This window comes from Lynx rufus, unplaced genomic scaffold, assembly GCF_022079265.1.
Source record: "Lynx rufus isolate CCGP_SWC_20201006 ecotype Redwood Valley unplaced genomic scaffold, mLynRuf1.p SCAF_3, whole genome shotgun sequence".
In the NCBI taxonomy this organism is placed as follows: Eukaryota; Metazoa; Chordata; class Mammalia; order Carnivora; family Felidae; genus Lynx; species Lynx rufus.
Genome location: NW_025814845.1, coordinates 140,514,936 through 140,527,304, shown reverse-complemented (window position 1 = coordinate 140,527,304; position 12,369 = coordinate 140,514,936). Strand labels below are relative to the sequence as shown.

The 12,369-nt window shown below is 36.4% G+C and overlaps 1 protein-coding gene and 1 non-coding gene across 2 annotated transcripts in view; both read right to left on the bottom strand.

Annotated features, from left to right (window-relative positions):
• Window positions 1-338: 338 nt before the first annotated feature.
• Window positions 339-12,369, bottom strand: part of TLL1 (tolloid like 1) — a 211,211-nt gene continuing 199,180 nt past the window's right edge. Inside the window, exons 19-21 of the mRNA XM_047091921.1 lie at window positions 10,305-10,518; window positions 1,672-1,922; window positions 339-473 (exon numbers count right to left, since the gene is read on the bottom strand). Coding sequence (XP_046947877.1) covers window positions 339-473; window positions 1,672-1,922; window positions 10,305-10,518 — 600 coding nt within the window. The remainder of the gene's footprint in view (window positions 474-1,671; window positions 1,923-10,304; window positions 10,519-12,369) is intronic.
• Window positions 11,315-11,462, bottom strand: LOC124521460 (small nucleolar RNA SNORA62/SNORA6 family). The gene has a single exon (XR_006964541.1). It is a non-coding gene; the product is annotated as a small nucleolar RNA SNORA62/SNORA6 family (small nucleolar RNA).

The following is a 12,369-nucleotide window of genomic DNA, read 5'->3' as shown; positions in this document are numbered from 1 at the left end:
TTGCAAGGTCACAGACCCTGAACTGAACTGCTTGAATTGCAAGGCATCTGCATCAAGCTGTCAGCAAAAGCTTGTGGAGTCCTCCTTGAAGTAACATGACGCCCTTCCGCCAGCTTTATTTCGATTTATACCATCAAGCATGGAGCTCCAATCTCCTGGTAATGCTGATCAGAGTTAGGTGAAAACTTCTCTTGTAGTACAGAGATAATTCTGGTCTTACAGTTTTCTTCTGTTCACACTCGTTATATAAAACATTTGTGCTAATATCTTCATTTAAAAAAAAATACGTCTTCTCTCCATTCTGCACATTCCTTGATGTTCTGATGGAGGTTTTGGTGTTATTTTTTGGTATGCATGGTGTCTGGATATCTAATACTTTTGTATCTTATATGAAATCCTTTCTTGTTGATTGTGTCATCAGTGTGAAAATGAATTAAAACCGCATCCCCAATGGAGTAGATTTCTTCTGGTGGCTAAAGACAAAAAGAAACACACAGGCAAATAAACAAACAGAAGGAGTCATCTTTTTCTTCATTGAGATTCATATTTGGGATTGGGGGGGAGTGGGGTATATATGACTTAATCCTCTCAACAACCTGGAATAGTGAATACGTGTGGCTTCTTCATTTTACAGATGAGCAAACGTGAGTTTCAGAGAAGCAAATGACATACTCAAGATCATAGTTATAGGTAGTGATGTCACTGGGCTTGGAACAGAAGTGTGTTTTCAAGTTGGTGTGTCGTTTTTTTTCTCCCCCCAAAATTTTAAGCCCAGTTCCTTTGATTTAGAAATAAAGTGAGGTTCAAAGAGCATAAAGAGCTATCAAATTTGTTTCAGAAGGTGCTCTGAGGCAGAGACAGTTCCAGAATCCAAATCATCCCTCCCTTACTGTTTCAATAATCTAAGCACCAAGAATCTTTTTTGTTTCATTGCAGCTGGTATTTGGACAGGAGTTCAAGAGTATTCATGTTCAGTATTATTTAAGCAATAGACACCGATAGACAAAAAAAGAGCGGGGGCGGGGGGGCCTAATGTCTTCTGAACAAAATAAGTCTTCAGAAGACCACTTGATATTTATCTTAAGCTTTCCTTTTTCTTATTTCTCGTGGCAATGCTCTGTGACCTGTACGCTGGCATTCTGTCCCATGCACAAGTGACATGCTGCAGTGGAACAGCATTCTGGTAACACTGACTGAGTCCGCACAGCACTGGTGGACCCCACCACTCAGCAGGTGTATTCTTTGAGAGGGGAATGTCAACATGGGTTGTGTGCATATTACTTTGCCTTTATGCTGTAATTTAGGAAGTTGACCCACTTGTCAAAGGTGTGTGTTTAAATGTATTGCCTTTAGATTCTTAAAGGTTGAAATATTTATTACACAACAAGAACATGAATAAAAAAGTTAGAATGTGGACACTAACAGCAAATTAGAGCTACCAAATTCATCCCTCTTGCGTGAGATTATTGAGAAAATTCAATAGAGATAGAGAAAGAGGTGAGGGAGAAGAGGCATAGTATAATTTGCCAAGCCAATAACAATACAGGGTAACCTTTTTTTTTTGTAAAAATATTGTCAATTTGTATATGGCACGCATAACAATCATGAATCATTGAGCTTTTTTTTTTTTTTTTTAATCTGGCTATGGTTTCCTGCTGCTACTGTATTTACCCCTGATCCACAGAATCGACCAAGCCCCACCGCTGTCGAATCGAGACCATCAAAGAGCTCAACATAGTCATAGCCACAGTCAGCTTCTTCCTCCACCTCGAAAATCGGGAAGGATAACTCCAGGCGAAAGCCACGTTCTGACACTACCAGCCATTCACAGTCGACCTGTCCTGGGTAGTTGTTATCACCAAACTGAGCATGCGAGTATAGATCTCTGGGTTTCGGTTCCGCTTTCAGTCGGCCGCCACACTCTGCCCGGAAAAGAAAAAATGAAATAAATCCAGTGAGGTGTCACAAGTCCCCTTTCAAATTTGATGTAGTCTAACCCTTCTCTACTTTCTGAATTCATTTTCATCACCGGATGTGTGTCCCATAATTGTGGGGTCTGTGCAACAGGTACTGACACGGGCACTACACGCAGACTGCTGGGTTGGAATACCACCTCCAACACCTACTAGCTCAGTTAACTTTATACGAGTGATGCCATTTCTCTGATCCATAGGGCAAAATGTAGGTGATAACAATATAACAACAGTAGCAATCTTAGCGGGCTTTGAGGATTTAATGAATACATGAAAATCACTTAAAACAGTGCCTAGCATCTAGTAACTCTTAATAAATATTTTTGTTGCACACGATACTGTTTTTAGTTCCAAATAACTAGTTTTAATAGAAAAAAGATCATTATCTTCATTCAAGTTTAATCTTAATCGATTAAGAACCCAGAATCCAAATGAATAAGAAAGAATGTAAAAATCAACAAAATATAAGACACCTGGGTAGCTCAGTGGGTTAAGCGTCCGACTCTTGGTTTTGGCTCCAGTCATGGTTTTGCAGTCTGTGAGTTCAAGCCCCACATCGGGCTCCCTGCTGGCAGTGCGGAGCCTGCTTGGGACTCTCTCTCCCTCTCTCTCTGCCCTTCCCCACCCCCCACTCTCTCTGTCTCTCTCTCTCAAAAAGAAATAAGCTTTAAAAATATCAACAAAATGTATAAAATTTCTATGTGTGTGTGCATGATATAGAACTCTACATAGAATATATAGAACAGTTTGACTTGGGTAGAAATATTCACCTAACTGGGTTGGGAAAAACATACACACATCCTTAATTGCAGTTACCTTTGTAGTTCCAGAAGCTACTAAGTATATTTGTGTTTGTAATAAATAAAAAATTTAAATGCTCTTTTCACAGCTTCTTTTTCAGAGAGATATCAATAAACTTATGGATTACCAGTTATTACTTTTGTCATTAGAGGTAAATATACCAAATAGATAAGTATGCATAAAAATTTATAGCCAGTGTAATTTAGATATAACACTTAAAAAAATTTTTTCTCAGAAATTTTGTAATCTTCGCCCCCAAGCCTCCTAATAACTAGGGCCTATATAGGTTATTATCCCTAATAACTAGGCATTATATGTATTATTATGGCAGAGGGTCAGGGGCAAAGGAGATAAAGAAAGGGATATAAACATGTCAGAAGCAAGTAGAGTTTCTTTCCATCTCTGTTTGTCAAGCACTGACTGAGAGATCCCTGGGAAGCCATAATTTCAGTGCTAAGACCGGGAAAATCTCAGGAGAAGTGGAATAAGTTGGGAGGGGACAGAGATGAAAGCCCAAGATGAAAAGATGTGGACAAGCAGGACACTGGCTATCAAACCACAACTGTGACATTGTCATGATCATGCGACCAAACCATCCTCAGCAGCACCCTGTGAGGATGGATTGCGCAATTACAAACACTTAGCTGGAGTTTTCAGGTCTGTGTACAGTTGACTCACACTGTGGCTTGGTGACTTTCAATAACAAAATATTTCTGAATCTCCAGGATGGAACCACCGTTCAGATGTGTCTAAATATATGTAGGCACAAAGACATTTAGATTCGTGTGTGTGGCTAATATCCAACTGGAGTTCCAACCACGAGAATGACTGCCCCCTAAGCTGTGCTCCATGGTGAATGTCAATGTCCTTCTATGTTCCCGGTGGCAGATGGGGCATCCGGCACAATCACTCGATATGGGTGCTACTATTGCCCATGTAAAAAGCTGAAAGCTGGACTCATCTCTTAAATATTGTCTCTTGAGTCCTACAGACTGCGAACCTAACATCCTACCCTTCCTACCAGGGCAGGGCACTCTTCTAAGTCCAAAAATTATGGTCCTTCCCCTGTGACAGAACCCCGCAGCCAAACTACCTGGGTCCAAATCTGGGCTCTGCCCTTCATCCGCTGTGGGACTGTATCTCACACTTCATTTCTTTTTTTTTTTCTAATTTTTTTTTAACGTTTATTTATTTTTGAGAGAGAGAGAGAGAGAGAGACAGAGCATGAACGGGAGGGGCAGAGAGAGAGGGAGACACAGAATCGGAAGCAGGCTCCAGGCTCTGAGCCATCAGCCCAGAGCCCGACGCGGGGCTAGAACTCACGGACCGCGAGATCGTGACCTGAGCTGAAGTCCCGACGCTTAACCAACTGAGCCACCCAGGCGCCCCTCACACTTCATTTCTAAGACAAGCATCATACACAGTAGCCCCACCCCGGGGTCTAGACGAAGAGTGAATGGTTTAATATGTGTAAAATGCTTGGAAGGTAACTGGCGCATAGGAAAGGCTGTCTTAGTGGAAGCTACCACCATTTCTGCCGTAATTTTCCAGTGAGAACATTGAAATGCCACCATCTGTGCTGCTAGGGATCCATTCAGGTATGAAATGAAAAGCCAGAAAAAAATGAAAAACAACTGAAAACACTATTAATCTGCTATCATAATGGAAGACTTATATTTTTGAAGCCCGGGAAAATATTCTGTGAAAAATATTTCCAAATGTAATCTGTAAGTGTATAAACCAGTGTAATCTCATTTAGAGGTTTTTTAGAATTCTACCTGTTCTCAAAGTTTGATATAATTGCCGGACTTGTTTTGGTTTCAACTCTTTAAAAAACTTTTATCCCACAGCCAGGAAGAGCTGAAGGCACAGACTGTGTGTTCGGAAGAAGGCTTTAGTTTCAGTGTGCCTGCCTTGTACAAACAAAGTAGCAAGACAAAGACCGGGATCCAGAAGATACAATTCTCTGCCAGTCCCAACTTCCAACAAAAATCAAGGAGGAAATGAACTAGTGGAACAAAATGGAAAAGGAGGGGCTCCTGGGTGGCTCAGTCAGTTGAACCTCTGGCTTCAGCTCAGGTCATGACCTCGCAGTTTGTGAGTTCAAACCCCGTGTGGGGCTCTGTGCTGACGGCTCAGAGCCTGGGCCCTGCTTCAGATTCTGTGTCTCCTTCTCTCTATGCCCTTCCCCGCTCAGGCTCTGTATGTGTGTGTGTGTGTGTCTCTCTTAAAAACAAACATTTAAAAAAATTAAACAAAAATGGAAAGGGAGATTTCATGAAACCACTCAGGCTCTGTGTGTGTGTCTCAAAAATAAACATTTAAAAAAAGTAAACAAAAATGGAAAGGGGATTTCATGAAATGTTTGTGAATCTGAAAATGACAGTGAAGGGTTATAACTGGGTTTTATTGAAAATTTCTAGAAAACGGCAATATTCAAAATAAATAAATTACATTTAAGGGTGACTAAAAATGTTTCAGAAAGTTCACCGGCTTTCGTTTATCCGTTTCAGAGCACAACTGCATTCCTATGGATCACTGCTCAAGCTAATAAATCTGGAATTAATGATCCAACAGTGAAAAAGAGACAGAGACAGAGACAGAGACAGAGACAGAATTTAGTCCACAGAATAAAATTTTTAAGAACAAACATTTGAATATTATATGCAGAAGAGGTGTGATTTTAATATGCCCTGAGAGAAAATCCATACGCAGAAAATAACAGGCAGAATGAGGGCAATTGCTTACAAGTGTCTTTGAGAATCCTTGTGGCAATTCTTCAAAATTTAGTTCATGTATCATTTAATATGGTCCCTATAAAGGAGGTTTTTTAGGTAAATACACTCCCTGCAAATATTCTGTTCATTTACTAAGTTGGAACAATATAAAAGTCGTGTAGCATGTCAGCAATATTGTTTTTAATCAACTTTATAAGCTGCCAGAACATCTTCTACAGAATTCTGGAAAATGAAAATAAAGCTGCATAAGATAGGTGACAAGAAGGGAAGAGAAGCCTGGGGGTGACTTTCCTTTTAATTTGGAAAGACAGGATTGTTTCCTGATAAAGTATTAAATTCCCAAAGAGGTCCTGTAACTTGACCTACAAATGCCTTTAGTGGACATTCTAACTTAATTGAGTTAGATCAAAATAATTTCCTTGCTAAGAAGTTTAATAATGTATTATTTTATTTTTTTTTTAATGTCATTGATAAATAGTATGATGTTGTATGCTACAGGAAAGAAGTCCTACCAGACGGGCCAAGTTTTATTTTATTCATTTATTTTCTTAATATTTCAAGTTTTTATTTAAATTCTAGTTGGTTAACATATAGTGTAATATTAGTTTCAGGAGTGGAATTTAGTGATTTCGTCACTTACATACAATACCCAGCACTCATCACAAGTGCCCTCCTTAATGCCAATCACCCATTTTGCCCAACCCCCCACCCACCTCCCTTCCATCAACCATCAGTTCCTTTTCTGTAGTTAAGACTCTCCTATGGTTTGCCTCCCTGTCTCTGTTTTTTTTTTTTTAATGTTTATTTATTTTTGAGAGACAGACAGAGACAGAGACAGAGAGAGAGACAGAGAGACAGAGCGTGAGTGGGGAAGGGGCAGAGAGAGAGGGAGACACAGAATCCAAAGCAGGCTCCAGGCTCTGACCTGTCAGCACAGAGCCCGACGCGGGGCTCACACCTGTGAACTGCAAGATCATGACCTGAGCCTAAGTTGGATACTTAACCGACCGGGCCACCCAGGGTGCCCCAGATTGACTATGTTTTAAAATTATTTTCTCTTCACATTCCCCCCTTTTTCTATATGATAGCCATATCCTCTGAGAGAATACACAGGAGATATATATATATATATATATTTTTTTTTTTACCGGAGGATTTGTTTCCTTTCATAAGTTTATTTAAGGGTAGTGGAATACCATTTGTTACCTGATTAAAATATATTTAGGCTTAGAATTTGGACACTATCAGAGAATAAAAAGGACTCTTCCCAATAAAGTCCATTACTCGTGGATTTTTTTTACATAGCATTACTTGTGAAAAAAAGTAGCCATAAAACCATATTAGAGCAATATTTCTCATCAGCTGGCTTCAAAATTCATGGTATTACAAACTTGTGGATAAAACTCAAATTTTATACAGAAATATATATAAATTTACTCAAGCAAATTAAAAGGTGTATTTCAGGGCCCATCAAGAAGAGTTACAGATATTCTAGAAGCAGTTAAATAATGAATAAGAGTTTTATACATGTAGAAAAAATTGACTGAGGTAGTACTGGACTTGGCTGTCCCGTCAGTAGAAATTGACTGAAAAATCCTAAGTACAGAAACATGTGAAAATCAGAAGTTTAACTTGTCAGACTGTAAGCTGTCAACAGGCAGGGATTCCTTCTATTTCCTTATCAACTCCCACAAATTGCTAAATTTTTTGCTATAAATTACCAATACCTTACAGTCTAGCCAAAGCAGGTGTCAAATAAATATGTGATGAAAGACTATGGGATAAATTAACTTATTAAAGAGAAAGCTTTAGGAGACATAAATTGGAGGCAGCACCTCAGAGGATTTCAACATGTATGGCTACTAGAAAGTAACAGTATAAAACAAATCTACCCAGAAAAGATGCCTGGTTAAGGGAGAGCAAAAATTTATGCATCAAGAAAAAAAAACACAGATAATATGAAAAATTTTGATAACAGCAAATGAGCCCGAGTTAAGAAGCCAGGATTCTAATACCAACTACTATTTTTTTGTTCTACTTCAGGCATTTAAGTTTTTGTTCAGAATCCTTAACTGTGAGATGACAGGGCCGGATTAAAAGATATCCAGGGTACGTTTTCACCTAATGAAAATAGGACTCACGTTGCTCAATTGGGTATTTGAATGAATGTGAACAGAACAGGGCAATAAAATAGGCCTAGCCAGTTACATACTTTAAACAGAAGGTTTTTTAAAACTTACATAAGGATGGAAACCAATTTGTCAATAAATTTCATATATATAAAAAAAGAAAAAAAAAGAAAAAAAAAAACTTACATAAGGAAAAATTCAATCTCTACCATTGCTTCAATAACAGACCAGTTTGGTATCCTTTTTCTTCCTAATCTGAAACTTTTACGTTAAGAGAAAATATACTGTGGTGGAAAGTATGTGAGCTTTGGAGACAGGTAGTATAAAGATTAAATTCAGGCTTTGGCATAATTTTAGAAATCTCTAAAAAATAATTAATCAATTTCTTTATCTGAAAAATGAGAATTTGGAGGATTAATTAATTTTTAGAGATTTCTAAAATTTCTTTATCTGAAAAATGAGGATAATAATACATCATATATTCTTTATCTGAAAAATGAGGATAATAACACATTGTATAGTCTTTATCTGAAAAATGAGGATAATAACACATCGTACAGTCTTTTGAGGATTCATACGTAAATTGTATATATTAAGTGCATGTGTGTGCCTAAATGCCAAATGCATGCTATATAGACCATCAGATCTCAATATGTGATCTCATTGACAAATTAGATCCTAACAATGGGTTCTTAAGGGTTATATAAACACTGCAAATAGGGTTCATGAGCAGAGGCCATGCAAAATTAACAAGTTGTGGAGTTTTACAGCTATAAGAAACCTTAAATAGTAGTTTACAGATAAAGAAACAGATCCAAAGAAATGATCCTTTCCAACGTTCCCAGCTAGGTAACGGCATCATTAGACCCAAACCCCAAATGTATCAACATACCAGAACATGATATAAGTCTTAATCCTTCTACTTACCAAAGGTAAGAAGAGATAGTATGAGATACTATAAAAGTAAGTTTTTACTAACGTAAGAAAGAGGAATTCATAGACAGGAAAATTAAAAATATTATATAGTCATATATTTCAAGAACTTTGACAGCATATTTTTATACTGCTTTCTTGGAACTTATGATACCCAGGATATTAAAGTAAGTATATATATGCCATAAACTCTGTGCTATCAGAAAAGTATTGATGAAGTAATGGGATTCCAATCATTCCACCCCTTCAATGCATAACAAGTTATCAGGAAAATATTTAAAGAGTACATGTCAAGTGGGTGGAAAATCATTAGTACGAAATGTCTATAGTCCATGAAAAATTTTTCTCAAACATAATATATATAATATATATAAGTATAAATATATAAATAATTTTAAATATAAATATTTATGCTAATCCTGAGAAACAATTAATTTGAATTATCAATGAGTCCAACAATTCCTAGTATGAATTAGATCAATATTTTGACAATATTCACTTTTTTTTTAATGTTTTTTTTATGTTTATTTTTGAGAGACAGAGAGATACAGAGCACGACTGGGGAAGAGGCAGAGAGAGAGGGAGACACAGAATCTGAAGGAGGCTCCAGGCTCTGAGCTGTCAGCACAGAGCCTGATGCGGGGCTCGGACTCACGGACTGCGAGATCATGACCTAAGCCGAAGTCGGACGCTCAACTAACTGAGCCACCCAGGCGCCCTGGACAATATTCACTTTTTCACATATAGACTTCAATATAAATCTAAAGCTCATAACAAAATGTATTAAACTGGAAAGTAATATTGGATAATGGAATAATTAAAATTCTGATTTCTCACATAAAATTAAAAAAATTCAAACAAAAAATCAGGAAACCATGATGAAAATTACTACACTCAAAATGTTTCCTGGTAAAATATGTATACTATTTCTAGTGCGTTTTACACCAAGATGGATTTCTACCAGGCGGTGTCTAAACGGTTTATGCATCATGAGTGCCACTAGGTGGCACTATAAGCTAAATGACTTTAGGAAACTACAATCAACTGATTTTTTATTCTTAACTGAATGAAAAAAAAAGGACATTTCCTAGACATTTATGAAATATATTATTAGGCTGGCTCCAAGTTATAAAAAATGTTATTCTACATTTTGCCTAAAATTTTCCATATTTTTCTAAATTATATTTTATTTCTTGAAGATTTTCATTACAAAGTCAAATTAGGGATTAGGATTAGGAAAAAGATTGTGTTGCATACCAAATAAAGGGAAAAACAAATGAGGCTCTGTAAAACAGAGAGATAAATCTCAAAACTGAGATTTATAAAAATATATTATTTCAAAATCTAGGTAACCAGGTAGGATGTTACATAAACATAATTCTTGAATACTAAGATATAAATTTTTAACTGTTAAACAGAACATATAAATCAAACTGCCAAAGTGAATATGGAACATATTATACAAATATTTAGAGATAATTCTACCTGGTCATACTGCATTGAACATGAATGAGATCAAATTATTGCATTTCCTTTTAATGTTCAACAACTACAAAGACATATAGGTAGGATGCAACATTGCTCTCAAATATTTTACAGAATGCTCCAGTGAGATTTCTTCTACTGTCCTCAGAGATTCGTTAATGTTCCTGTTATAGGATTCACTGCATTCATTCCCGGAAGAGAAACCTAGATCTTAGGAAAGAGAAACATGGCCCTGATTTGCTGACCTGTAGAATGTGTGGCTTGAAAGCCTTTTCTTTGAACAGATGCATCAGAAATAAACCGGACAAACATTTTATTTCCGGTGGCCACAAGGGGCTCTGGTATCTTGCTGCCACATAGTCGTCCAAGAATTGGTGATTTTTCTGTTTCTCCATCAAATACTTCCAAGTGATCATAAGCACACTCTTGATGCTGCTCAATCTCAAACTCACTAAAGGCCTAGTTAAAAAAAAAAAAAAAGAAAGAAGAAGAAAGGAAAAGAAAAATAAAAAATCACATATCACTCAAAATGGGTTCTTTCCTTTGGAGCAGAAATATAGATCAATAAAACATGCTCAGGACATATAAATAAAGAAATCCATGTGGAGCATTACTGAAAGAGTGTGAAATCAACAGGATGTAAAATCTCTGCAAAAACATAAGGAGGAAAACAATGCAATAACTCCAGGTGAAATTCTACTATTCAACTATTTCAACTAAATCTACTATGACAATCTACTCCAAAATATAGACAAATTGTAATCACAAAGTGACATTTTATTCTGAATATAATTCTAAGTTTACACTGAATGCATCAGAAAACAAAAATTGAATTTTAACATTTTTAAATTTTTTTAAAAAGTTGAATCCTCTGGTTCTGATGATCATAAACTATTGAACATCATATACTACCTTGGATGTACTTTGTGTACAAGTACCTTGGGACACTTAAGCAGAAAACCTCTTACAGTTATTGTTATATCTTCACAAAAATTAAGCACAGTAGATCTTAATAGGATAACTAAAAGGGAATTTTCACTATATACTTCTTTATTTAGATCCTACAAACCCATATTATTAGAGAGTCCTAATATGATTTTAGGCTACATTATTGTTAATTTACTTTTAAGATAGATGGTATACTTATTTTAATATTTAGAGTCTTGCCAAGTTTAGTATGCCTTTAAAAATTATTTTAATTTTCCTGCATAGTAATTTTTATGTATGAGTCTGAGCAATTTATTATTTTTTTTATACTTGTAGCAAGAATTACTATCAAACTCCCGTCACTGGGCCAGAAACCAGTGTTAGCGAAAGACTCGCCCTCATGTAGCACACTACCTACACTTGTGAGTTCATCAGCCAGCCAGCAGCCTCACTTCCATGCTTTAACAAAGTACAGAAGCAAATTCTTAAAATGAAAATTCATTAAATGTATAACACATATTAAACATCACAAAGGAACGTGTAATCGAGACAGACTGAAAATAGTAATGTCCAAACTATTAATAATTCCAGGAATTCTAGGTTATTTGCCATCGCCAATTAAGGCTTTTTCCTTTCCCTGAGAAAACCATCATGCCTTCAAGAAATAAACTATAGCTTCCACTAAAGTCTATGGAGCAAAGCTAAAACAAAATAATAAGGGAAACAACACCAAAGAAAGAGAACATGTACTCAAAAAATTCACTAATGTTGCTGTGGTCTCTGCAGCTTAAAATATTTGCACAAAACTTTTTACAGACACGTTTTTGATGCAATATGGTGAAACTGTCACAATTCTAAGTTTAATTAAAACCATCAGTTTTGTAATTTTGAAAGAAAAAAAATCGACTAAGAATTAAGAATGGTTTTCCTTTGGTGCTGACCACAGTTATCTATCCCTTAACGCGTTGCCGTCTACTATCACTGACTTTGGAGGAGTAAGGGAAGAAACGAAAGAAGCAATTTATATTAATTAGGGAGGAGGAGAAAGCAATGGAAGCTACTTAAAAGAAGAAACAAAAGGAAAGAAAGAGGTCTGATCTCTGCTGTTGTATATTCCGCCGCATCCTACTTAAAAGTATAAATTAAAATGTTATAACCAAGGAGCCTCAGAGAGTCATTATGTATTATAATTATAATGGGTAAAAAGGATTGTTCGCTGCATTCTACCAAGACACTGGATAGTGTGAAAAAGATTAAATATAGTACAAAGAGTCTTACTGGAAACAAACCAACAAAAAACAGTGCAGAAAGATACAGTGAACAAGGAGACTTTAGCAGAGTGTATTTATCATGAAGTACAACATTCAAAGCAGGGTGATCACT